Raw genomic sequence first — 21875 nt, forward strand, 5'->3', positions numbered from 1 at the left:
TTGCTTTCAGACTGACGCACGCTCCCCCACACACATATACACAGCAACCACAATGGTGTGGTACGACGCAAACCGCATCGAGCGTACAGTTACACGCAAATTCGTATGCTCGCACCTCCTTCCCGATGAAATCGAACGCTTGGACCGGCCGGTGGCATTTGGTGATGGCCTCACCGACGGCACATATTGGGAGTGGATCGACGAGAAGGCCAAGAAGATCTTTCTGATCCTCGTCGACCTGCACGTGCCTGACCAAATTTTTGGTGTGATAGACGACTCCTGGGACGACGAAGACCTGCCCATTGCCCGCGAGCACGTTGAACGACTGGCGCTGACACCCAACCGTGACGCCCGTTTCGATCGCAAGTTCCACCAGCGACAGTACTACTACCTGCTCAAGCCTCTGGAGCGCAGCGACGAGGTGGTGATTTACGACGACATGGAGGTCGTGCCGCTGGACCTGGTGGACCGCAGCCCTGGTGGCAGCGGCAGCATAGGAAGCGACGGTAGCGGTTCACCGGGCGGCGGCAGTGGGAGCGGACTCACAGGCAGCAGCAGTTCTGGGAGTGGGCTTGGTAGTGGCAGCAGCGGTTTGCCAGGTGGTGGCGACCGCGTCGCGCTGCCCAACTATCCGGGCATGGTCTTTGCTCGCCGGCGAATCCCGCTGGCGCCCATGGCCGGCTCGGCGTATGGGTACGGCTACGTCACGCTCGACGAGTTCCAATACGAGGTCACCAGCATCAAGTCCGTGCAAAACGACCATCTCGTATCATACTTTACCTCGTACGTCCACCAAGGCTACGGGTACGTTCTCTTTACGCCCGCCGGCGAGGGAAGTCTCAAGTCCCTTTTGGCAACGACTCCGGCACCTGTCAAAGCCCTTGCCAAACGTGATCGCCGCCGCCTCATCTTCAACTGGATCCACTGCCTCGTGGACACACTGTGCTTTGTGCACAACCGGGGCCTGTCACACGGCAACATCAAGCCGTCGACGGTCCTCTTCAGCCACCACAACAACGACAACCACATCTTCTTTTCCGACTTTACGCACTTTGGCATGGACAGCAGCGGGTCCAGCCACGACAAAGCATCCTTTGACAAGGAGTCGTACGACTACGCGGCGCCCGAGCAGTGGTATCGGCCATCCGGGAGCAGCAGTGGAGGCAGCGGTGGTGTCGGTGTTGGTGCAAGCAGTGGCAGCAGTAGTCGCAAGAGCACCCTGACGGGCGAGGGTGGTTCTGGTGGTCGCGGTGCCGGCATGAGCATGTATGCCGGCAGCGTCTACGGCAGCAGCAGCAGCCGTGACAGTGCCATCGGTAGTGGCATGACGAGCAGTCGGCACCGGCAAAACAGTGGCGAGAACGTAGGCCTGGGACTCTCCATGTCGCCGGATCAACACATGACAACTGCCTCGGGATTTGCGTTCCAGGTGGGCGCTTCGGCCAACTTCTCCATCAGCCGCAGCAACACAATGGGCGGCGGCGCCGGTGGCGGTGACGGCTACTATTCGTCATCCAACGGGAACAGTGGCTTAAATGTACCCATCCCTCAGTTGAACCCGCAGGCGGCCGATGTCTTCTCCCTCGGCTGTATCATTCTCGAGCTGCTCAGTTTCATGCTCAAGCGCCAGACACGGTCGTTTGCCACACACCGTGCCGCCAAACACAAGACTCCGGGCCGCGGTGGCGCCGTGCTTGACTCGTCCTTCCACAAAAATCTCGGCCAGGTAGAGAGCTGGATGACCGGCCTTGCGCGCGATGCCGCTTCCTCTCTTGGCAAGAAGCGGTCCATGAAGGCAGGCTCCGAGGACAGCGACGGAACACTCGCCGGTGTCGCACCCATGCTGCACGTCGTCGAGCGCATGATGGCGCTGCATGCTAGCGAACGTCCGTCGGCCTATGATGTTCAAACGCGCATGTACCAGATTCTGCGCGACCACTGTGGGATCTCGGAACCGCACTGCGTGCATGAGTACGGCGGCTTTAATACGGGCTGGTTGGACTACACAAGCTATGCCGGTGTGGACATGGACACGATGATGGCCAACAGCGCAGGCGATGTCAGTGGCAGCTACTACTCATACGGTGGTACAGCCGCAGGAAGCTATGGAGCTGGCGGCGCAGGAGACTACGGCAGCAGCTACTCACACTCACCACGCCTCATCATGTCGACCAACGGCACCAACACAACGTCCGACAGCAGCCGGGCAGTGTCACCGACGGCCATGATAGCCATGTCGCCCACGTCCACATCGATTGTAGGTGGCGGCGGTGGCTATAGCTGGAGCAGCAACAGCGGCGCCGTCAGCCCGGCGGCCGGTCCGTCGCGTACCGGCAGCTTCAACTACGGGTACGGCAGCTTCAGCAGCAACCATCACACTGCCAACCAGCGGAGCATGAGCGGCCGACGTGCCGCTGTGCACCATGCCCGCAACGACAGCAGCTCGGGTGGAAGTGCTCGGAGTAGTGTGGCTGGCGTGGGCGGTGGCGGCGGTGGCGGCGGTGCCAGCGTGATCCTCGAGGAGAGCGAGACCGGCAGTGTGGCCAGCAGCAAAGACGGCATCAAAGATGGCATCAAAGACGTCAAAGACGTCAAAGACGGTGGAAAGGGCGGCGGCTTCGACCTGTCCAACGGCTTGCAGGCGATCCGTAATCTGCAGATCCGTGACAAGGTACGGCAGCCATGGAATTCGCCCGTGTATGCGGCATGAGAATGGCAATAATGAGGTAGTGTGCGAAGTACAATCGGCAACTCTCTGGCAGGAATACTTTCTTTGGATTTATTTATGATATCTTGACGCGAATAGGACGGCATGGAGTTGGTGGTGTTTTGACTAAATTTGGACTTACGATCTTATGCACTTTCCTATGACCATTTTGTTCTATCAATCTCAGAATGAAGCCTTTCCAACCCCGTCTTCAAGTGCCAAGAAAATCGGTAAATACAGCATACTCGCGTGGACAAAATAGGAAGTTGGCCTTGCCAAGGAAGCAAATCTTAAACTAGAGGCTCCAAGCTTTTTTATGCACCATTGAATAAACCCCTAACTGAACTGGCCATGGGAAATGCGGAGAAAGCCAAGTCAAAATACGAGAATGGAATTGGAAGAGCAGCTCGGCCATGAGCACCGTGCAGGTGGTATCAATGCAGTCCCCCCTTTCCGGGCTCCCGTGTCGTCGTGAAATTAGAAAAAACAAACACGAAATGCCAGGACCGTTGTTCTTCGAGTGGCATTTCGGGTGTCCCCAGGACAAAATGCACCAAAATCAGCAAAACGTAACCATGATCAGCGCTCTTTGACGGATCCCCACCCACACCCCTGCTCTGCAACCCCATATTACGGAGCAGACGGTCCATTGAAGAAAGTTGAGAAGGTCATACAAAATATTACATTGTACGAAATACACCATTAGACGACGTATCCCGAGCTCAGCAAGTATATCGCACAAACGACAAAGTGAATAGGACGACAACCAGATTTCTGCAGAGCAAGATGAAAGGGCAGGTCGATGTGCGCACCCACGTGGGACAGCATCTTGCACAACCGGCCTGCGACATCTGTGCAGCTATGTCTTCACACTCGCTCATCAGAATTGCTCGTAACTCGGCCGTATCGACATTCCAAACGTATTTTAACCTGCAACTGCTGGCCGAGGCACGAGGCACGGCATAAAATGAGATTCTCAGCTGCGGTATAAGCCGATGGTATCAAGGTACACAATCGTCCCACGATTTCACCAGGCGTTTTGGAGCAAACACCGCCGACAAAGCGAGGTTTGGATTATTTTCACAAAAAAAAAAAACACCGAGTTTCGTTATCAGCGGGGCTCCACCATTGTCAGACAGCGCTAAAGCAAGGTACAAGGGCTGGATGGGTCTGAAAAAAGTTTGCAGCGAGAGCAGCTTCTGAAGCCGCTACGAGCGGCGTAAAAGTGGAGTCTCAAGAATAACACTAGGTTTGCAAAGTAGCTTTTGTATGTTTCTGCCCGCATTCGGATACTTTACATTCCAGTGGCTCGTTCATGCACAATGTAGTCATTGACATTCGGCAAGAGCGACCCAGTTTTTGTGCACATTGACAAACATTGCTCTGGTAGAACCCGGTTGAAACAAAATATTTTCAGAACAAAGGCTTAGTATTCGTAAATGCCTCTCACGTCCGCTTGTATTCTTTGTAAGATACCTTATTCGCCAGACCCTCTTGTCTCTGTAGCTGCATCTGATCAGCGTACGATCTAGGCTACTGCCGCTCAAGGGACTGAGACGTGGCTGTTTGCGCCTGGCAGGAAGGAACGCCCCGACGGCTGCTGGATTTTAAGGTGACGTATATCTCCTATCGTGTTACGAAATACAATGACGGGTTACCACGCCTCAAGTTTGTGTGCAGGCAGGCGTTCTGGTGTACCATTACGAGTGCGATGTTCGGCCCCTTTTCGATGGGCGAATGAGGCCCTGGCCTGGCCACTGTAAAAGACTGGACGCAGTGGTCCACGCTTCGTGCTTCCTGCCAATAGCGACACCAATCAAATGCGACGGCTGCAGGGGCAGTAGCTCCTGCCTCTGTCGGTGTCAGGAAACAGAAGAAACAGAAGAACAAATCAGAACGGCAACAGCCACTGAAGACAAGCACAAAGCCTTGGTCCTTTTGCCCCCGCGTCGCACTTTCTGTGACGTTAGTGCATCCTCAAGTGGGAAGGAGCCCCGTTCCGGTGTCTTGCCCCTTGGTCGTTTCCTTTTGTGGTCCACGCTAACACGACTAAGATGCTACCCAAAAACCTCGAGCACACCAATACGGAGGAAAAGTCTCACAAAACAAGCGTGCCTCGCGCTTGCCCTCTTTGCTGTACGAATGCAGAGGTGGATCTTTCTTTGCCTGCAGCAGTGCATTCCGGTTTGTGTTGTTATATTGTATGGCGAATTGTCTGCGATTGTGGTTTGTTTGCTCCTTCTATTCTTGGCCCTCCGTCTCTTGTTTTTGGCCTTTTTGCCTCCCTCTTTCCATTTTCTGTTCCTTCCCTCGTCGTCCGTTGTCCCGTTGTTTGTTGCACACATCACCAAGTTGCAGATTGTCCGTCTTGTTCGGTACACGGGGGTTTTAAATTTGTTTGTCTGCGGCGTGCTTCAATCAGATTCTGTGCCACTCGTTGTCTTCACCCACAATCAACTTTCGACGTCTTTCGCTATTTGAGCTCTAGGCCCCAGACTCAAGGACATCTTCTCGATACGCTCGCTACTCGTCACATCTTCAATTCTCTCGCTCCGATTTTGTGCTGCCTACCCAACCTCACAGTCGTTCGCCTTTCGTCACATTCGTTTCACTTTTCACCCTGCCCAGCTTCCACTCGTTTGTTTTCTGCCTTCTTCCGTCAACATGAGATTTACAACGGCGTCCGGCGTGCTTCTGGCCGCCGCTGCCTCGGCCAATGCCGCCTCTTCCACGCTGGCGACCGTCTCCGTCGTCGGCAACAAGTTCTTCAACGAGGACGGCTCCCAGTTCTTTATGAAAGGCATCGCCTACCAGCTCTCGCAGGACGACCCTCTCATCGATGGCGACCAATGCGCCCGCGACGTGCAGCTGATGAAGACGCTTGGCACCAACACCATCCGAGTCTACCACGTCGACCCGACCGCCAACCATGACAGCTGCATGAGCGCCTTTGCGTCAGCTGGCATCTACACCTTGATCGACCTCGATACCTTCAACACCTACATAATGGATCCGGTATGTTGCCCCCGGGCTGCTGTTCTGCACATATACCACTTTGTTTCCCATATTCTAACATTGCAGACCATGGCGGCCCCGTCCTGGAACGGGACACAGTTCGGCCACTTTGCCGCCGTCATGGATACCTTTTCCTCCTACACGAACGTTCTCGGCTTCTTTGTCGGCAACGAAGTCATCGCCCTCACGAACCAGTCCATTGCCGCGCCGTACGTCAAGGCCGCCGCTCACGATATGAAGGCCTACCGGGATTCCAAGGGCTATCGCAAAATTCCCATTGGCTACTCTGCTGCCGACATTGCTGAGCTGCGGCCCATGCTCCAGGACTACCTCACCTGCGGCGGCAACGAGGCGGACAACATTGACTTCTTCTCCCTCAACTCTTACGAGTGGTGCGACCCTTCGTCCTTCACCACGTCGGGCTACGCCAGCCTCGAGCAGCAAGCCCTCAACTTCCCGGTGCCCCTATTCTTTTCCGAGACCGGGTGCAACGTCCCTGGCCCCCGCCTCTTTGAGGACCAGGCGTCCATTCTCGGCCCGGACATGGACAGCAACTGGTGCGGCGCCATTGTCTACGAGTGGATCCAGGAGGCCAACAACTACGGTCTCATTTCCTACGGCGACGGCTCTGCCTCTGACGACGCGCCGCGCAGCGGCACCCCCAAGCCCATAACCCCTGATTTTGCCAACCTCAAGAGCCAGTGGGCCACCCTCCACCCCACTGGCGTCAAGAGTGCCGATTACAACCCCAGCTCGGTGTCTACGCGTGACTGCCCGGCCTCGACTGCTGGTGGCTGGGAGATTGATGGCAATGTGCCAATCCCCACCCTCGACAGCTCCATCATTGCTGCTGGCAGCAAGGCCAGCGGCGGCGGCGCCAGCTACACCCTCGCCACGGCTACTGCCACCGGTGGCGCTGCAGACAAGACGTCCACCGGTCCCAGCTCCAGCACCTCGTCTGGCGCCACTAGCTCCGCCAAGAGCTCGGCTGCGTCGCTCTCGCCTAAGAGCCTGAGCGTTTTCAACCGCGAGTTCACGGTTGCTGGTGCCGCCCTGGTCGGTGTCATGATGGTCTTTACATTGTGGCTGTAAGCCCGTTTGCATGAGTGGTTTCGCTCTGTGTCATAGTTTTGACCATGTCTCTTTATTCTTTGCCACTCGTCTTCATTTTGCATTGTTTTCGTTTTGTACTTTTTGACTACGTCTCTTAATATTTCTGTACATATCTTTTTTGTTTCTCATTTTCTTGTACTCACCATACATGTGTACATATACAATACCCCGTCTATTTTCTTCTCTTTCTTAGCATACACGATACGTTGGAAAGGAGCAGTTGGCCGCCCGACCAAGAGGAAGCATAGAACAATAGAAACAAACATATCCAAATAATTGTAGCGTCTGGTACCCTCTTATGCTTGTGTTCCCATTCCTATCAATGCTGATGTATATGGTCCTTTTATATTTCCTTTTTTTTTCGAAGGGAGCCGCAAAATTTTGTTTCTTTGAAAAATATAAAAGGAATAATTGGGTAAAAAAAAAATAACATGTAATAAATTTTATTATAAAATACAAATTTAGAAAACGAAAAGTGGCTTTATCATTCGGCATGCAAAAATCAGGACCAGCCTCAAGGGTATAAATCGCATGGCCAAAGAAAATGCACAACACAAAGTCCATCTAGGTATCATCAAATGAATCCCGTCTCAAATACCGAAATAAAATAAACGTAAAGTCTACATCCCCGGCCCCGGAATAAACAGCGAAACAATGGTCAATGACATTGACGCTAGACCGGCCCAGAGTACAGCACTCCACACAGCTCGGTTCTGCAACGCCCGCACGCCTGCATGTTGCACGGCCACTGTACGGCTGCCTAGCCCGGTACTGCTTGTCGGCCGGAGCTCAGAAATCAGGCGGCGGTAAAATGACATCCGTCTCTGCCGACGGGCCCATGGTTCGCTGTCAGGGTCGTTGCGTGGGCCTAGGGCCTGAAGGCTAGCTTTGCGGAGAGGATCGATACGGCTGGACGTGGAACTGGTGGATGCTTGGTGACGGTGGCCACGATGGTACCGCTTCGGGCTGTTGCTGCTGTCGCTGCCGCTCCGTCCCGACATATCCTTTTCCAGATCAATCGAGTAGGTAGACATGGGCGAAGGGGACTCCTCGTTGTCATCTCCGTCGACATCGTCGTCGTCCTCGATTTCCCATGGACGTAGCAGCCGCTGACCACGAAAGTGAAGAAGCAAGTCAATCTTTCGCCATGCCGCCAGCAGTACTGTCAGTGCCGGCCACCAAATGGCCAGGCATGTTAGCCGGGGAAGGCTCTTGGTCAAGTCTACCATCATCCCGGAAGGCGAGGAGCTACTCTTGCCACTGCCCCCGAGCAGGATCAAGATGATGTCCAAAGCCACACCAACAAGGAACAAAACCAATGCCATGATTTGCACAAATATCAGACGCGGTGAGCCCTTGTCGATATTGCCGACACACCAGTTGCGGACAAACATGGGGAACGATTGTTCCCGGAGGGCCGAATCGGCTGCTAAGAAGGCTGGGAGAAGTGCGGATGGGTGGGTGGTGCGCTTTGCGGCTCGAAAGCAGGCATCACGCTCAGGTGGAAATAGGTCAGGGAGTGGACGGTCGCCCGTGGCGGCAATATAATGCCGAACAACACGGCCAAGCTCGTCACGGAACGGCTGCAGTGAGTCAGGCTGCACCTCCTGCCAGTCCATAGGTGGTGAAGAAACACCACGAGGTAACACCATGGATGGGCTGATCTCACCAGACCTGGATGGTCCATGCTTTGGCATTGGTGCCTCGACAGCTGATATGGGTTCTGTTGCCTCGGGAAGGTTTTCGAGAATTGTGAGGATATTTGTTAACTTGGCATTATCGGACCGTTGGTGGATCGAAGCTGCCACGCGTGAAGATGTGGAGAGGTGCGAGGAGACGCTCGCCATGGAGGAAATAGACGTTGCCGTCGCTGTGCTGGTCACCGAGTTGGTCCGTGGTTTATACTGGCCAATTGCTCCGTAGGGATAGTCCGCAAGGCCGGTGTCGATGCTGAGATTATGCCTACCATGGCTCCGATTACTGCTCGAGCTAGGTCCTCGGCTGTGTAGGACGTGTTGTTTGCTGTTGGCAGAGACCGTTGGTGGTGGTAGATGTATCGATGAATTAGGTATTGGTACCGTATCGACAACGGATGCATTGGCAGTGGCTGTTGCTGCTTCTGCTTCTTCCTGGGCGGCTTCTGCAGCCTCTACCGGACCCCATACGGGAGCCAGCTGCCGTTGTTGCGGCGGAAGCCGACTCCAACGCTCGATATAATCACAATACCATAGAAAGAACTGTAAGTTCTCAGCACGGCGCTCCACATAGTAGAGATAGTCCATGAAGCCGTTGAGATCGCATGGCTAGGTGTTGTTAGCAAAGTTCTCATGCCAAACGATGTGAGTAGAGTGATGATTCGATTCATACCTGCATGGACTTGTTCTGAACTGTACTTGCCAATGATATATCAAGGCTGGCTTCTCGGCTGTGATTTTTCGACCTCCGCCGGTTGTGGCTTGGGGAAGCCATGGAAATAGAGTGGTAACGGTGTTGGTTTTTTGAGAAGATTAGGCCTATAAAGGGAAACAGTGTGACGTGAGGCAAGTTGTAGGTTTGATCAGAAGACCTCTTAGAATACTTAATATGGAAAAAAGAAGAGATTAGACAGTAAGAAGAGAAGCGGAAGAGAACAGAGAAAGGAAGTAAGAAGGAACCCAGGATGATCAAGAGAGGGTGCTGGCTGATGAGTATATACACCTCTCGTATATACTACAGAAACGGGGACAAAAGACTGCCTGTGTGTAGGGGGGGGAGAAAATTTTGCCCTTCGGGACAGGCAGACTGATTGGCAGTTCCCAGATTTGCAAAACTGCAGCGAGGCCGAAGAAACTGTGACAGAACCAAACTTTGGAAAAGGTGATGGAGCAAGTACACAGTCGAAGCCACAAACGCATCGAGTTTGGTCAGGCTAAAAGGATGAGCGAAACTTTGCTTTGCTTAGATACTAGAACAAGGGAACGCGGTTTTTTTGTTGTCATGCCCGAGAAGCGCGTGGCCACGTCTTGTGTTTCACTTGTGGCAGTTGCTGTTGATGCAGGGTCGTGATGCGAGGGCTGTGAGAAGGGGTGGACCATGGATTTAACAGGTATGATCGAAACAGGAAAAGATCGCGTTTTGTCAACATAGAACAAAACCGGCGAATCACTGTACGCACTGTCGGTTTGCCTTCCGAATGCTGCGTGGGGTATGGAGGGGAGATAGGGCAGAGAGAATATGAGAAGCAAAAGTATGTGCCGTCGATCGATTTGTCAACCTGAGACCAACGTCGTGCTTTGGTTCTTGCGTTTCTCGCCCAACCCCCTGGCAGCGGCCGTGCTTCGTACCCGTCCACGACCGGGGTGCAGAGGGGATGGAGCTCAGTAGTTGAAGCAGATAAAAACTGCCCGGGAAGAGAAAGGAGAGGCATCGTATCGGCAAGGATGACGAAAGAGGAGGGAAGCCACGCGAGACTTGTAAGGTCCGAGACACGAAGAGCCAAGAAATAAAAGGACTTCAACGAACAGGGGGTGATAACTTTGTGACGATTGAGAGGGAAAGGTATGGGGGAAGTCATGGGCTGAGCGGTGGGCCTCAGAAGATGTTGTCGGAGGGCATGGGGATTGCATGTGGTTATCGAGAAGCGGTGGTGGACGTGTGATAGATAAAAATAAGAGGATAGGGGTACAATCTAATGCGAATTGTACTTGAAGTTGTCCAAGTACGTGGATCTTGGGCTGGTGCGCAAACACAAATGGGTGGGAAAGTGCAGGCTGGCGTGAGGCTCTGTCTGCAGGCCGACCGGGAAGGAGGGAGGGGGATCGATGGGACCTTCATGCAGGACTTGCGTCAGGTACGGATACGACATCAAATACCTTGCGTGGTGACTGGTGACATGGAGCGCTCTTGCCGTTTTGCGATTTTGCGCACAGATGTTTGCCACCAGGGTGTATGGCAGAGTTCTGGAGAGGGAAGGAATTCGCAACGTTGCTTCCTTGCGTGATTCAAGATACTCTTGGGAAAGAGCGACTACGCAGTTGCCTCACTGGTCCCTCGACAGGTCTCAAAAACAGCAAGAGCCGAGTAACCAGGAAAGGTACTGCATATTGAGTCTGTTGTCTGCAAGGCATTTATTTCCTTTCTCCCTCGCTGTCATGCCTTTCATTAATACCTTTTCTCTCTACCCAATCGCTGTCACGACACGAGTTAAGGCTGATTGCACTCCAAACGGGACTTACCAGCCGGTGAAGAAGCCTGGTACACGCGTGCTAGGATGCGTTTTGGAAGTTTTGTTTTTATCGTGCCGCCGCAGTGTCAGATTTCTTAGCTCCTATGTTTTCTTCTCTCACCATAGGACCTGCGAGTTTCTCCTCTCTTCTCTCTGCTTTCCCATACCCAAGAACCCTCTCTCTGACATCTACCCCCCATGACTTACTACCGGGGTTGTGGTCTCTCCCGCGTTGGCCGCGATGCACTGTCACGTATCCACAGTGCGGGAAGGGCAAGGTACGTCTCCGTCACGTTTATTTCGGCATGACAAAAGCACCACACCCCAGGCGAGGATCACAAGAAGACTTTCCCTGCCCTAAGAGTGGGTGCAGAGGAAATTTATTGCAAGCCACAACGGTTAATCTCTTTCTGCTCTTGCGTTTCAGGTGTACGTCTAGCGCATTAAGTGGCGAAGGAGAAACTCGCAGGTCCTATGGTGAGAGAGCAAAACATGGAGCAAGACATGGAGCACTCTCGTTCTCCATTTTCGTCATCGACTCTGGTCAGCCATTTTCCTCATTGCTTTGTATTTGTCTTCCCCTTTGCCAGCCTTGCGAACTGCCTAATCGGGAAACCTGTTTGATATTACAGAGGCGAACTACAACAACCCCGATGAGACACTTGGCTCTCCGGAAGTAATAATGATATCGATATGATAGTACTTTGCCAGAATACTTGTCTATAAGCATCCACTCGTCCTCCACTACCGGGAAATGGCTGGTGTCAGTTCTTTCTTTCCCCGGTGTGGTTTGCTCGACAAGTATTGACTCTTCCACATAATTTCGCCAAGCCGTATGAGATATGACCTATTTAGCCAGTACGATTATCGCTGTCAGAACCGACAAGTCCATCAGCAAGGGTTGGCGATCGGCCCATATATATCATTATTTGCCATGCTCTTCTATTTTCACCACCTTCTTTGCCCTGGTGCGTGGGAAGCCGCCCTTTGAGACGTAGATCATCCCTTCGTCCTAGACTTCCGTCGTGCTGCGCCGCTCTCACGTTTGACACTGCTTAATATGTTTGTGAGCGCCTAGAGAAACGAGAGAGGCGGGCCTACTACTTACCAAGCTCGGCCAAGATTGTTGTCACTATTTTTTGGGTTTGGGCGCCACAAGGCGAGCGCCTGACCAGTCGGGTCACAGAGATCGACAAGTTGTCACCCATCCTGGGCTTTCGCACTTCATTGTGAAGCATCCGTATTTCTTCGTATCCTTCTCGGTTGGTTAGATCCGGACAAGGAAAGGTAAAGTCTCAAGGGATCTTAAGAATGGGTCCTGGCAATCGAAGAGCTGAGATCAAAGGGGCTGAAGTATACGACAAAAGAGCGAATCACCCAAAAGTGAGGCTTTCCAACAGGAACCAGTCGACTCCACGTCAAATGACTCGTGAGACGCCATAGTGAAACTGCAAACAGGTGGGTGGTGTCCCCAACTTCTCAGACTTGTATTACGACTATGCTTTTGCCATTTGCTGCCGTAGTTCCGTCTCCCTACGTCTTCAGCAGCAAAACCCCGAAATGGGATAGAGCACAGCATTTTCCTGGTCTAGGAAATGGCGGCTGAGACCGACCAGGAAACGTCATCGACTCACGATTCAAAAGCCAAGCGACATATGTTGTACTCGATACTTTTGTATGTGGGCTGGTCTCTTGGAGACGTCCCCTGCAGTCCTGTTTTCTGGGCCCTTGTTTCAGGCGGCTTCATGCGCCGTGGGATGTCAGGAGATCGCCACGTCAAAGTAGACTTGAATCGAGGAAAAGAAAAGCCTCCGGAAAGGCTGGCTCCCAACTTCCTTGCAGACACGGAAAGTCACCTCACGGGCCATGCTGCCGTCGCCCGAAATATGGCTACGTGCCAGGAGTCTTGGACGACCCGCGACGCGCTTTAGAGTTGTGGCGAGGACGGCAGCCATTCGTGTTCTTGTCGCGGTGCGGCAAAATGTACTGAAACTAAGTAAAAGAGCGTGGCACCAAAAAAAAGAGTCCCCCCGACTCAGGAAAGACCTCAAGTCAACACCCCGTGATGGCCAGCTGCTGTCGCGTGCCTGCCACACGAAACACAGGTGTCGTTATCCCCATACAGGTTCCAGCTGTGGCGGATTGGTGGGAGCACTTTCCTCATACCGAGCTGGCCGACTCTCCATGTACCTTGAATTATGGGTCTCGTGGAAATTGTGGGGCTTTTGCCAGCGTTGATCTCAGCCCTGGTAAACCGCCCCGTCAATTTACTAGGCACGATCTGGCTGCTAAGCAAAGCAACGACCAACGGCAATCGAAACACATCCTCATGGACGAGCTCGGTACAGCACGAGGCGGCACTTGACAGGAAGGCTGGACTCGAAACAATCGAGCGACTGAAACAATACGATATAGACACGGCCAGGTGTATTGGGCTCTGAGTCGCCCGGGCTCTCTTTTTGCTTGCCCTCTCTCGGATTGCCTTTCGCGCCTGCATGGCGAGGGCTCGTCGGCTTGAGGAGGACAACGGGAGCGACAACCACGAGGGCATCGAATTCAACATCAGAGGGGACCGCAGCTCCGAAGACAATATGGCACTGCGCGCCGACGAGCAGCCGCTGCTCCATGGCGACGGCGAGGACGGTGGCTTGCTCGGGGGCAACACCGTCGCCCGCGACGACATTGATGGGCTGCCCAAAGACCCCGCTGATGGCGAAGAAGGCGGTGCGGCCACAGCGGGCCTCTTCATCTGGCTGCTGACGCTCTCGGCTGGGCTCAGCGGGCTCCTCTTTGGGTACGACACAGGTGTCATCTCGGCCACGCTCGTGTCGATCGGCACCGCGCTTTCGGGCCGCGACCTGACGTCGTTTGACAAGTCCATCATCACGTCGTCCACTGCGCTCTTCGCTCTTGGGACCTCGCCCCTTGCATCGGTGCTGGCCGACACGCGCGGCCGCCGACACGTCATCTTTGCGGCGGATGCGCTGTTTGTTATCGGCGCGGTGGTGCAGGCCGCAAGCAGCTCCGTTCCCGTCATGGTCGTCGGGCGTTCGGTGGTGGGTGCTGCCGTTGGTGCGGCTAGTTTTGTCGTGCCTCTGTATATAGCCGAGGCGGCGCCGGCGGCCCATCGCGGCCGTCTCATCACGGTCAATGTGCTGTTTATCACGCTGGGCCAAGTGATTGCCTATGTGCTGGGCTGGCTGTTGGCGGCGTACGCAGACCCGCGTACGGCATGGCGCTGGATGGTGGGACTGGGGGCGGTGCCCGCGCTGCTCCAGGCAGTTCTGGTGCTTTTGGTGCCCGAGTCGCCGCGGTGGCTGGTCAAGGCCGGGCGCACGGCTGAGGCACGGGCTGTGATCGGTCGTGTCCACGGTGGCCACGGACGTGCGGCTGCCACAGCTGCCGCATCGTCCATTGTCAAAACAATTGAGACGGAAGTGCGCGCCGAGGCCGAAGCCCAGCGAGTGCGCAAGCAAGCACGACGCGTGCCGACGACGGCCGGCGAACGCGAACCATGGCGCTTTGTGCCCCGCTGGCTGCGCGCCGACGGCGACACATGGGCCGCTCTGCTTGGCGTGCGCCGCAATCGGCGGGCGCTGGCCATTGCGTGTCTGCTGCTGGGCCTGCAGCAGCTCTGCGGTTTCAACTCGCTCATGTACTTCTCTGCCACCATCTTTACGCTTGTCGGCTTCGACCAGCCAACGCTCACAGCGCTCACGGTGGCCGCCACCAACTTTGTTTTTACAGTGGCGGCGTTGTTGCTGGTCGACCGCATCGGCCGCCGACGTGTGCTGCTGTACTCGATCCCGCTTATGGCCCTGGGTCTGTTGCTGGCCGCCTACGGTTTCTCTCGTCTCGATTTGTCCGTGGGCGACACCAACAAGGGCAGCACACCGCCCCCGTCTTCGTCGGCTGCCTCGGTCGTCCTGGTCAGCATTGTGCTGTACGTCGCTGCCTACGCGATTGGGCTGGGAAACGTCCCCTGGATGCAGAGCGAGCTGTTTGCGCTCGACGTGCGATCGCTCGGCAGCGGACTGGCTACGGCCACGAACTGGCTGGCGAACTTTGTTATTGGCTTGACCTTTTTGCCACTCATGGACGCGCTCACGCCCTCATGGACGTTTGTCCTGTACGCGGCCATCTGCCTCGCCGGCTTTTGGTTGGTCCGCGTCTGCTACCCGGAGACGAGCGGCCTTAGCCTCGAGGCAGCGGCGAGCTTGCTGGATGCGGATGATTGGGGCGTCGGTCGGCGGCGACGCTCACGGGCGTGAGTTATACTAGATTTGGTGTCTACGGAGTATTATTCCATGTATATATGTAAACCACATCGATTGGCTATTTCGTCTTTTTGAATACCGTTGTCCCAGAACAAGGCGGTATTAACGTCACTCTTACGCATCAGTCAGGTAGGGCTAAAATAGCAGTGATTTTCTCCCCTACAACTTCTGGTATTATCCCACCTAGAACACACCTATGTTCACCCCGTCTCAATTTTCATAACAGTGTTCCTCGGTTCCTAGAAACCGAGATGAGAAAGCATAAAAATAGTAAATAAAAGGATCATAGCCCGCTAACGTTTTGAAAGACACGTGGGCCGACGGGTTATCCGCGGAGTGGGCTCAGTGGAGTGTTGAATTTTTCAGCAAGGGATTCGGACATTACAACTGCCTAGACCAATTCGCTCAGCCTATCTGCCTGCGTCTGCAGTGTGATGTCACTCGCCAAAGGACGCACAGTTTCGGCGGCCTGGCCCCAAAACACCGAAACGCCCAAGCGCTTTTGAGCTTGGCCACCTCGGCCCACGGAAGTTGTTGGAGGAGGCGAGGCTTCCCCAAAAGCAGTTAGCTAGAGCTTAAAGCACGGAGTAAAAAAAAAAAAAAATGAAAGCGATAACGACGGAAATATGGGAAATGGGCCTTTTCAGCTTTGTGGTTCCATCACAGTTGAGTTCCCTTGGCAGGCTCGTGTTCCTGAGTCAACTGACACGAGCTGGTTAAACACGATCTTCGATGTTTACAATTACTGTCGTACTTACTGGTTCAATCGCAGACGTCTGAAGACGAGTTTCGCTTTAAACAATTCGTTGACCAGACGCGGACGGCAAGGTGTTCGGGATTGCAAATACAGACCGGGAAGATGTTTCGAAGGAAGATGCTGTGCAATAAAACACGCGGCAGCCTAGCGCCGTCGCCCATCAGGCGAGACAAGCGGCGAGAGTGGCCACGGCACCTGGGTGTTGAGAGCGCCGATATGGAACAAAACCGAGAAAGTAAATAAGTATTGTGGGTTTAATGCGGTCGAAGGTGGATCGGGGTCGGCCTTTTAAAATTCAGGAGGTGGAGTGTTTACAGATATCGGCTCCCATGGATAGTGGGCACGAACGACCATCGCAGAGAAGTCACAGGATGGGGAACCGCCGAAGCAGCAAAACCACAAAACAATCTTCAGAGGGCAGCTCCAGTGTCTGCCAAAGAGCGAATGCGAAAAGTATATCGTACACACCCGTCCGTCGTATGTCCAACAAGAGAATGTATGACATACAGTGTGCCATTGAGTGATGTGACTCGAACACACTCCTTACCTGCGTCATCGTCGGAAACGATAGACAGAAGTTGCTTTAAATTTAACGTCGACGGCGAGAAGGCGATGCCTGGCATCCGTCGTATTGATAATCACGCTCAGGCGCCTCGGGCGGTCTCTAAATATGATCCATGCCCGAGCTCAAATGGACCTTTGAGCGGACGCCCGAAGATCATGAACAGCAGCCGGATTTAGCATTCACCGGAATACACGGGACGTGAATGGAAACAGGAAACAGGTGGGCTCATGGTGGTTTACATATTTTACACTTTGAGCTTCTTTGATATACGACGACGGCAGCAAGAGGATTTGGTGGCTGTGTCAGCGGCCTTCCACGGACGCGGCTGCCCGCTGCAGTCTAGCTCCCGGACAGGGGACAGGGGGGGCGTCAGTGGAGTCATCCTGGCGCAGGACAAGCCCGAAAGCACGAAAGCGCGAGCTTGTTTTGTCATCTACGCCTACAAAACGACACTCTAAAAAAAAAATCACATACGGACAGCTTGAGTGGGGCAATTGTCGCCGCTGAATGGAAGTTCGGTGCGACGGAGCATTACTCGAGCACTAAGAAGGCGCGACCGATGATGCCCAGCACGATCACAGGAAACGCCAATCGATGCAATTGTCGCATGGAAGACAGCAGCAAGATGGCCAGCACAGTGAAGACGGTGAAAAAACGAGTTGAAGATGGAAAGATATGAAAAGAACTGAGACAGGCCCGCCACAGTAAATGATTAGGGCCCATAGACATAGATCGGGGGAGAGGGCATCAACACCACACAGTCACGGATGGGTCGCCACCGAACTAATGGGCATGCAAATGTCCGGCAGGTGCGTTCGAGCCTCTATCACGTAACGGAAGGAACAAGTGCCAGAAGAAGTAGGAAGAAGCAAAATCCATCGTACTAGGCCCTGCTGAAAAAGCATCGGGCCACCACTGTCGGTAGTTCTTTCTCAAGGTGGCCAGGCCGTGTTCTGCACACCCTTTCTGTTTTGGCGCTGGCCCCTCCTTTGTTTTCTTCCCTTCCTCTTGAGGCTTTCGTACTTAATGTCCGCTTTCCCGTTTTCCATTTTCATATCCATTTACATCTCCCCTCTTCTGTTCATCGATCCAATTCCACCACTTGCTGTCGCTTTGTCCTCTCGACAGTCCTGCCACACGTAGGTTGCTCTTGTTTACATACTTTAAAACGCCGAGACCCGAATTCCAGAGGAAATTAAGTGCCCGCTGGCCAAGCCCACCCAATTCCCCTTATTTTCTTGCTATCCGTCTCCTTTTGGAAAGCAATTGTGCCATTGTTTTGGCTTGTCCTTTTCGAGCTCTTTGTTTCCCTCTTCTCTCGATTTCTGTTCCATTTGTTGTCGATTTCGATCTCAAAAAGACAACGGCATTGTCTGACACCCGTGGCGCCGTCATACCATAGTCCGCCCCCCAAAATCTCACAGCTACTCCCGCATCTACGTCATCGCCGACTCCGAATCACAACAGCCCATTGGTAGTATTGCACAGCGGCCGTCGACTGCCATCCACAGCCATGGCCAACATCGACGACGATTTTATCGCCGCCGAGGAGGAAGCCTCCCCCAGAATGTTCCCCGAAAGGCGGCGCTCCAGCGTCACGCGCCATCGCGACGACCTTGAGCGTATCCCGACCGCCACCTCCTCTTCGTCGTCGTCTGTCAGCGACAATGTCGCTGCCCGCCAGCGTTCGGCTGCTGGCCCTTCGGGCCTCGACCGCACCCGCAGCGAGCTCGAGATTGAGCGCCAACAAACCCACTTGCAACGCATCCAGACTGCGAGGAGTCAGCACAGCGGCACCGTGGGCCGCAGCCTCACAAGCCGCCGCTCCCAGAAGCCCCTTCCGGCTTTCGGCGAGGGCAAGCCCTATCCGCCGCCGATGCCCGACCAGGAGCAGTACGTCGTCGAGTTTGATGGGCCGGATGACCCGCTGCATGCGCAGAACTGGCCGATCAAGAAGAAGTAAGTGCTCCACGGCATACCCGCTTTTGGCAGTTTTTGGCCATTGTTGACTGACACTTTGTCCTCCTAGGGTTTTCACTGGTGCCTTTTTGGGCTTTACGACAATGACGTCCGCCTTTGCCTCGTCCATTTTCTCCGCTGCCACAAGCGCTGTTGCGAGGGAGTTTGGCGTGTCGATGGAAGTCGGTATTTTGGGGGTGTCCTTTTACGTCCTGGGTTTCGCCTTTGGTCCCACCCTCTGGGCGCCTCTTTCTGAGCTCAAGGGCCGTCGTCTGCCCATCAACATCTCCATGTTCGGTTTTATGGTCTTCTCGTTCGCCGTCGCCACCGCAAAGGATCTTCAAACTGTGCTTATCTGCCGCTTCTTTGCTGGTTTCTTCGGTGCTTGCCCGTTGGCCGTCGTCGCCGCTATTTTCTCCGACATGTTCAACAACCGGACGCGAGGTATTGCCATCACCATCTTCTCGATTGCTGTCTTTGCTGGTCCTCTGCTGGGCCCCTTCATTGGTGGCTTTATTACGCAGTCGTACCTGGGCTGGCGCTGGACCATGTATCTTGCCGGCATCATGGGCGCTACCTGCTTCTGCCTGAACATCTTCTTTCTCGAGGAGACCTACCCGCCCGCGATTCTGGTCCAGAAGGCCGCTGACCTGCGCCGTCGCACCAAGAACTGGGGCATCCACGCCCGCCAGGAGGAGATTGAGATTGACTTCCGCGAGCTGATCAACAAGAACTTTTCGCGCCCCATGCGGCTGCTGTTTGGCGAGCCCATTGTCCTGCTGCTGTCCATCTACATGTCCTTTGTGTACGGAATCCTGTACCTGTTCCTGACGGCCTATCCCTTTGTCTTCCAAGGCGTGCATCACTTCTCGCCGGGTGTTGGCGGTCTGCCGTTCTTTGGCATGATCGTCGGCCAGGTGATTGCTGGCATCACCATGATTCTGCAGCAGCCGTGGTACAACCGCAAACTCAAGGCCAACAACAACGTTCCCATCCCCGAGTGGCGTCTGCCTTCTGTCGTTGCCGGCGGCGTTGCTTTTACCGCTGGCATCTTCTGGTTTGGCTGGTCCGGCTACCGCAAGGACATTCACTGGATCGTCCCCAGCTTGTCCGGCATCCTTACTGGTTTCGGTCTGATGTCTATCTTCTTGCAGTCCCTCAACTACCTGATCGATGCGTACCTCATGTTCGCCGCCTCCGCCATTGCCGGCAACACGTTTATGCGCTCGCTGTTTGGCGCTGGTTTCCCGCTCTTCGCTACCTACATGTTTAATGGCCTCGGTATCCAGTGGGCTAGCACGCTGCTCGGTAGCGTCGGCGCCGTGCTCATTCCAATTCCCGTTATATTCCTGATTTATGGCCACCGGATTCGCAAGCACAGCCGCTTCGCGCCTACCCCTCCGCCCCACGCAGCCGCTCCTGCGGCCGCCGCCGAAGACGAGGCCGACGGCGAGGGCAGTGCCAGCGCGGCTGGCAACGTCGAGAAGGATGGTGTGCCCATTGGCGACGCACCGCGCAACGACGTCGAGGCCGCCGCCGCCAACACCAAGAACAAGGCTCTGTAGGGCAGCACCTTTGTGTTGGATGGCGGCTACATCAAAGATGTTGCTATTTCTTTGGCTTAATACTTAATTTGTATTTGTGGACACCGCCACCTGTGCGTCACCGTGTGCACTGCACAGCTTTCTTTTTTAACTCTGGTTCTTTTGTTTCTTGTCGTTTCTGGATTTCTGGGTACGGTGCTTTTTGGTTTTTGGTTTGCATAGAATGGGATTGGATGATACCTTGTGCCTTTATTGGTCTCTTTTGGACATTCCTTTGGCTTTGAATAATATACTATAATATTCTATCGAAACCACCCAAGACCACGCAAAAGACGTGCACGATCGTGATACACATGATACCATGCGTCGTGGTAATAGCACTTGCTGCTCTTTGCCTTCCGTCCGACTCTACAGAGTTGGTATCTGGAGGCGAGCCGAACAGAGCGGGGTCGAGTACCAACACAACCCTCAACAAGTCAATTGGCCGAATGGATCTCAAAGCGAAAAGCGAGGCCCAACGTCGATGCTCTGACCTGGACGCGACACGGTCCACACTCAACATCCGCCCAAGCACGGTGTCCTCATCGTTTCGCCATTCTCAACTTCGAATCAACGACGCTCTACCGCCTCGCTGCGTCGACTTTGGCCGAAACGGGTCTAGTCTGATGTTGCATTTACGGATGGTTCCTAGCAGAGGATTCCCGTCCATCATAAGTACAACATATTTCGTACAGTGCAGTCATTATTGAGCAAAAAAGAGGGTCCTATAGCCGCACTTGGAAGCCGAATCCAACCATGCATGACTCGTTCCCAACCTTCAACCGTTTTTTTTTTTTGTCGTTTCGTTGTCAACAACAATCGCGGGGGAGACCTCTCCCCAAGTCAGGATTGAAAAGTGCTCGACCAAGATGTGCCTTCATGCGCGTAATTATGGCAGGCCTCGGTGCCAATTGGTATTTGGCGATTTGTCCCGGTGTTTCGGTCACTCCCAACAAATAACCCAACCAGCCATTTTGACAACCGCCTGTGCCCCGTGTTATCTTGTTGGTGTTCGAAGGGCGAATACATCCGCACACCTCACAATACAATAAGACGGGTCCACGGAGAATCTCCGCAAGTTCAACTTATTCAGAAACCGGGAATATCGCCGGCGAAACGCTGGAGTCACCCCAAGACATGAAAGACGCTATATTTGTCATCCAGTAGCTAGACTCTGCAAACATGTGGAAACAATTTGCTTCTGGCCTTGCTCGGCTATCCACAGGTTTCGTGTCGTTTTGCACAGCGTCTTGTGGCGCCTCCTTGTGCATCGTGCCGCACTGTGTTCTGCGCTGCGGTTGACAAGTGATGGTTTGAAATTGAGACCTGTTGGCTGGGGCTTCTCTCGGTCTCTCTCTTGTAGTTGTCTGTTTTGTATTTTAATATTTGGCCCGTGGAACTTCCAGAGGCGCAGCCAGGGATTTCGCCCTGCTTTTTAGGATAAAAACAGGAGGAAGACTCGGTGTGGCAGGTCTGCGGATACCAAAACCCGTGATTTTTGTCTTTTAACATGCGTTTCCCCTCCCTTTGTTAGTTGTTGACACCTCGCATCTACAAGACTTTGCTCTTCACTTATACACAGACAAGGTCACGGAAACCAGCATTATATTAAGAGTGCAGCCATCTCTCCTTATTTTCACCTGCCGGGTATTTCGTTCGCACACTCTATTATTCCAACTTATGGAACCGAGACCA

General features: G+C 54.0%; 7 protein-coding genes across 7 annotated transcripts; 6 read left to right on the forward strand and 1 right to left on the reverse strand.

Moving 5' to 3' along the window:
• Positions 1-52: 52 nt before the first annotated feature.
• SPSK_01459 (protein kinase domain containing protein) lies at positions 53-2710 on the forward strand (the record flags this gene model as incomplete). The annotated part of the gene is made up of 1 exon (XM_016728371.1): positions 53-2710. The coding sequence occupies one exon, from the start codon at positions 53-55 to the stop codon at positions 2708-2710; it is 2658 nt and encodes an 885-aa protein (XP_016589728.1).
• A 2661-nt stretch (positions 2711-5371) lies between these two features.
• Positions 5372-6814, forward strand: SPSK_01717 (uncharacterized protein; the record flags this gene model as incomplete). The annotated part of the gene is made up of 2 exons (XM_016728624.1): positions 5372-5722; positions 5789-6814. The coding sequence occupies 2 exons, from the start codon at positions 5372-5374 to the stop codon at positions 6812-6814; spliced, it is 1377 nt and encodes a 458-aa protein (XP_016589729.1).
• Positions 6815-7455: 641 nt separating this feature from the next.
• Positions 7456-9208, reverse strand: SPSK_01621 (uncharacterized protein; the record flags this gene model as incomplete). Its single annotated transcript, XM_016728530.1, has 2 exons — positions 7456-9138; positions 9203-9208. The coding sequence occupies 2 exons, from the start codon at positions 9206-9208 to the stop codon at positions 7456-7458; spliced, it is 1689 nt and encodes a 562-aa protein (XP_016589730.1).
• Positions 9209-12634: 3426 nt separating this feature from the next.
• On the forward strand, positions 12635-12970 carry SPSK_02058 (uncharacterized protein; the record flags this gene model as incomplete). Its single annotated transcript, XM_016728953.1, has 1 exon — positions 12635-12970. The coding sequence occupies one exon, from the start codon at positions 12635-12637 to the stop codon at positions 12968-12970; it is 336 nt and encodes a 111-aa protein (XP_016589731.1).
• Positions 12971-13104: 134 nt separating this feature from the next.
• On the forward strand, positions 13105-13404 carry SPSK_02068 (uncharacterized protein; the record flags this gene model as incomplete). Its single annotated transcript, XM_016728963.1, has 1 exon — positions 13105-13404. The coding sequence occupies one exon, from the start codon at positions 13105-13107 to the stop codon at positions 13402-13404; it is 300 nt and encodes a 99-aa protein (XP_016589732.1).
• A 130-nt stretch (positions 13405-13534) lies between these two features.
• On the forward strand, positions 13535-15310 carry SPSK_01614 (MFS transporter, SP family, solute carrier family 2 (myo-inositol transporter), member 13; the record flags this gene model as incomplete). Its single annotated transcript, XM_016728523.1, has 1 exon — positions 13535-15310. The coding sequence occupies one exon, from the start codon at positions 13535-13537 to the stop codon at positions 15308-15310; it is 1776 nt and encodes a 591-aa protein (XP_016589733.1).
• Positions 15311-18151: 2841 nt separating this feature from the next.
• SPSK_01546 (MFS transporter, DHA1 family, multidrug resistance protein) lies at positions 18152-20162 on the forward strand (the record flags this gene model as incomplete). Its single annotated transcript, XM_016728455.1, has 2 exons — positions 18152-18597; positions 18668-20162. 2 exons carry the CDS (start codon positions 18152-18154, stop codon positions 20160-20162), a joined length of 1941 nt encoding a protein of 646 aa, XP_016589734.1.
• Positions 20163-21875: the final 1713 nt, after the last annotated feature.

Source organism: Sporothrix schenckii, assembly GCF_000961545.1.
Source record: "Sporothrix schenckii 1099-18 chromosome Unknown Cont42, whole genome shotgun sequence".
NCBI lineage: Eukaryota > Fungi > Ascomycota > Sordariomycetes > Ophiostomatales > Ophiostomataceae > Sporothrix > Sporothrix schenckii.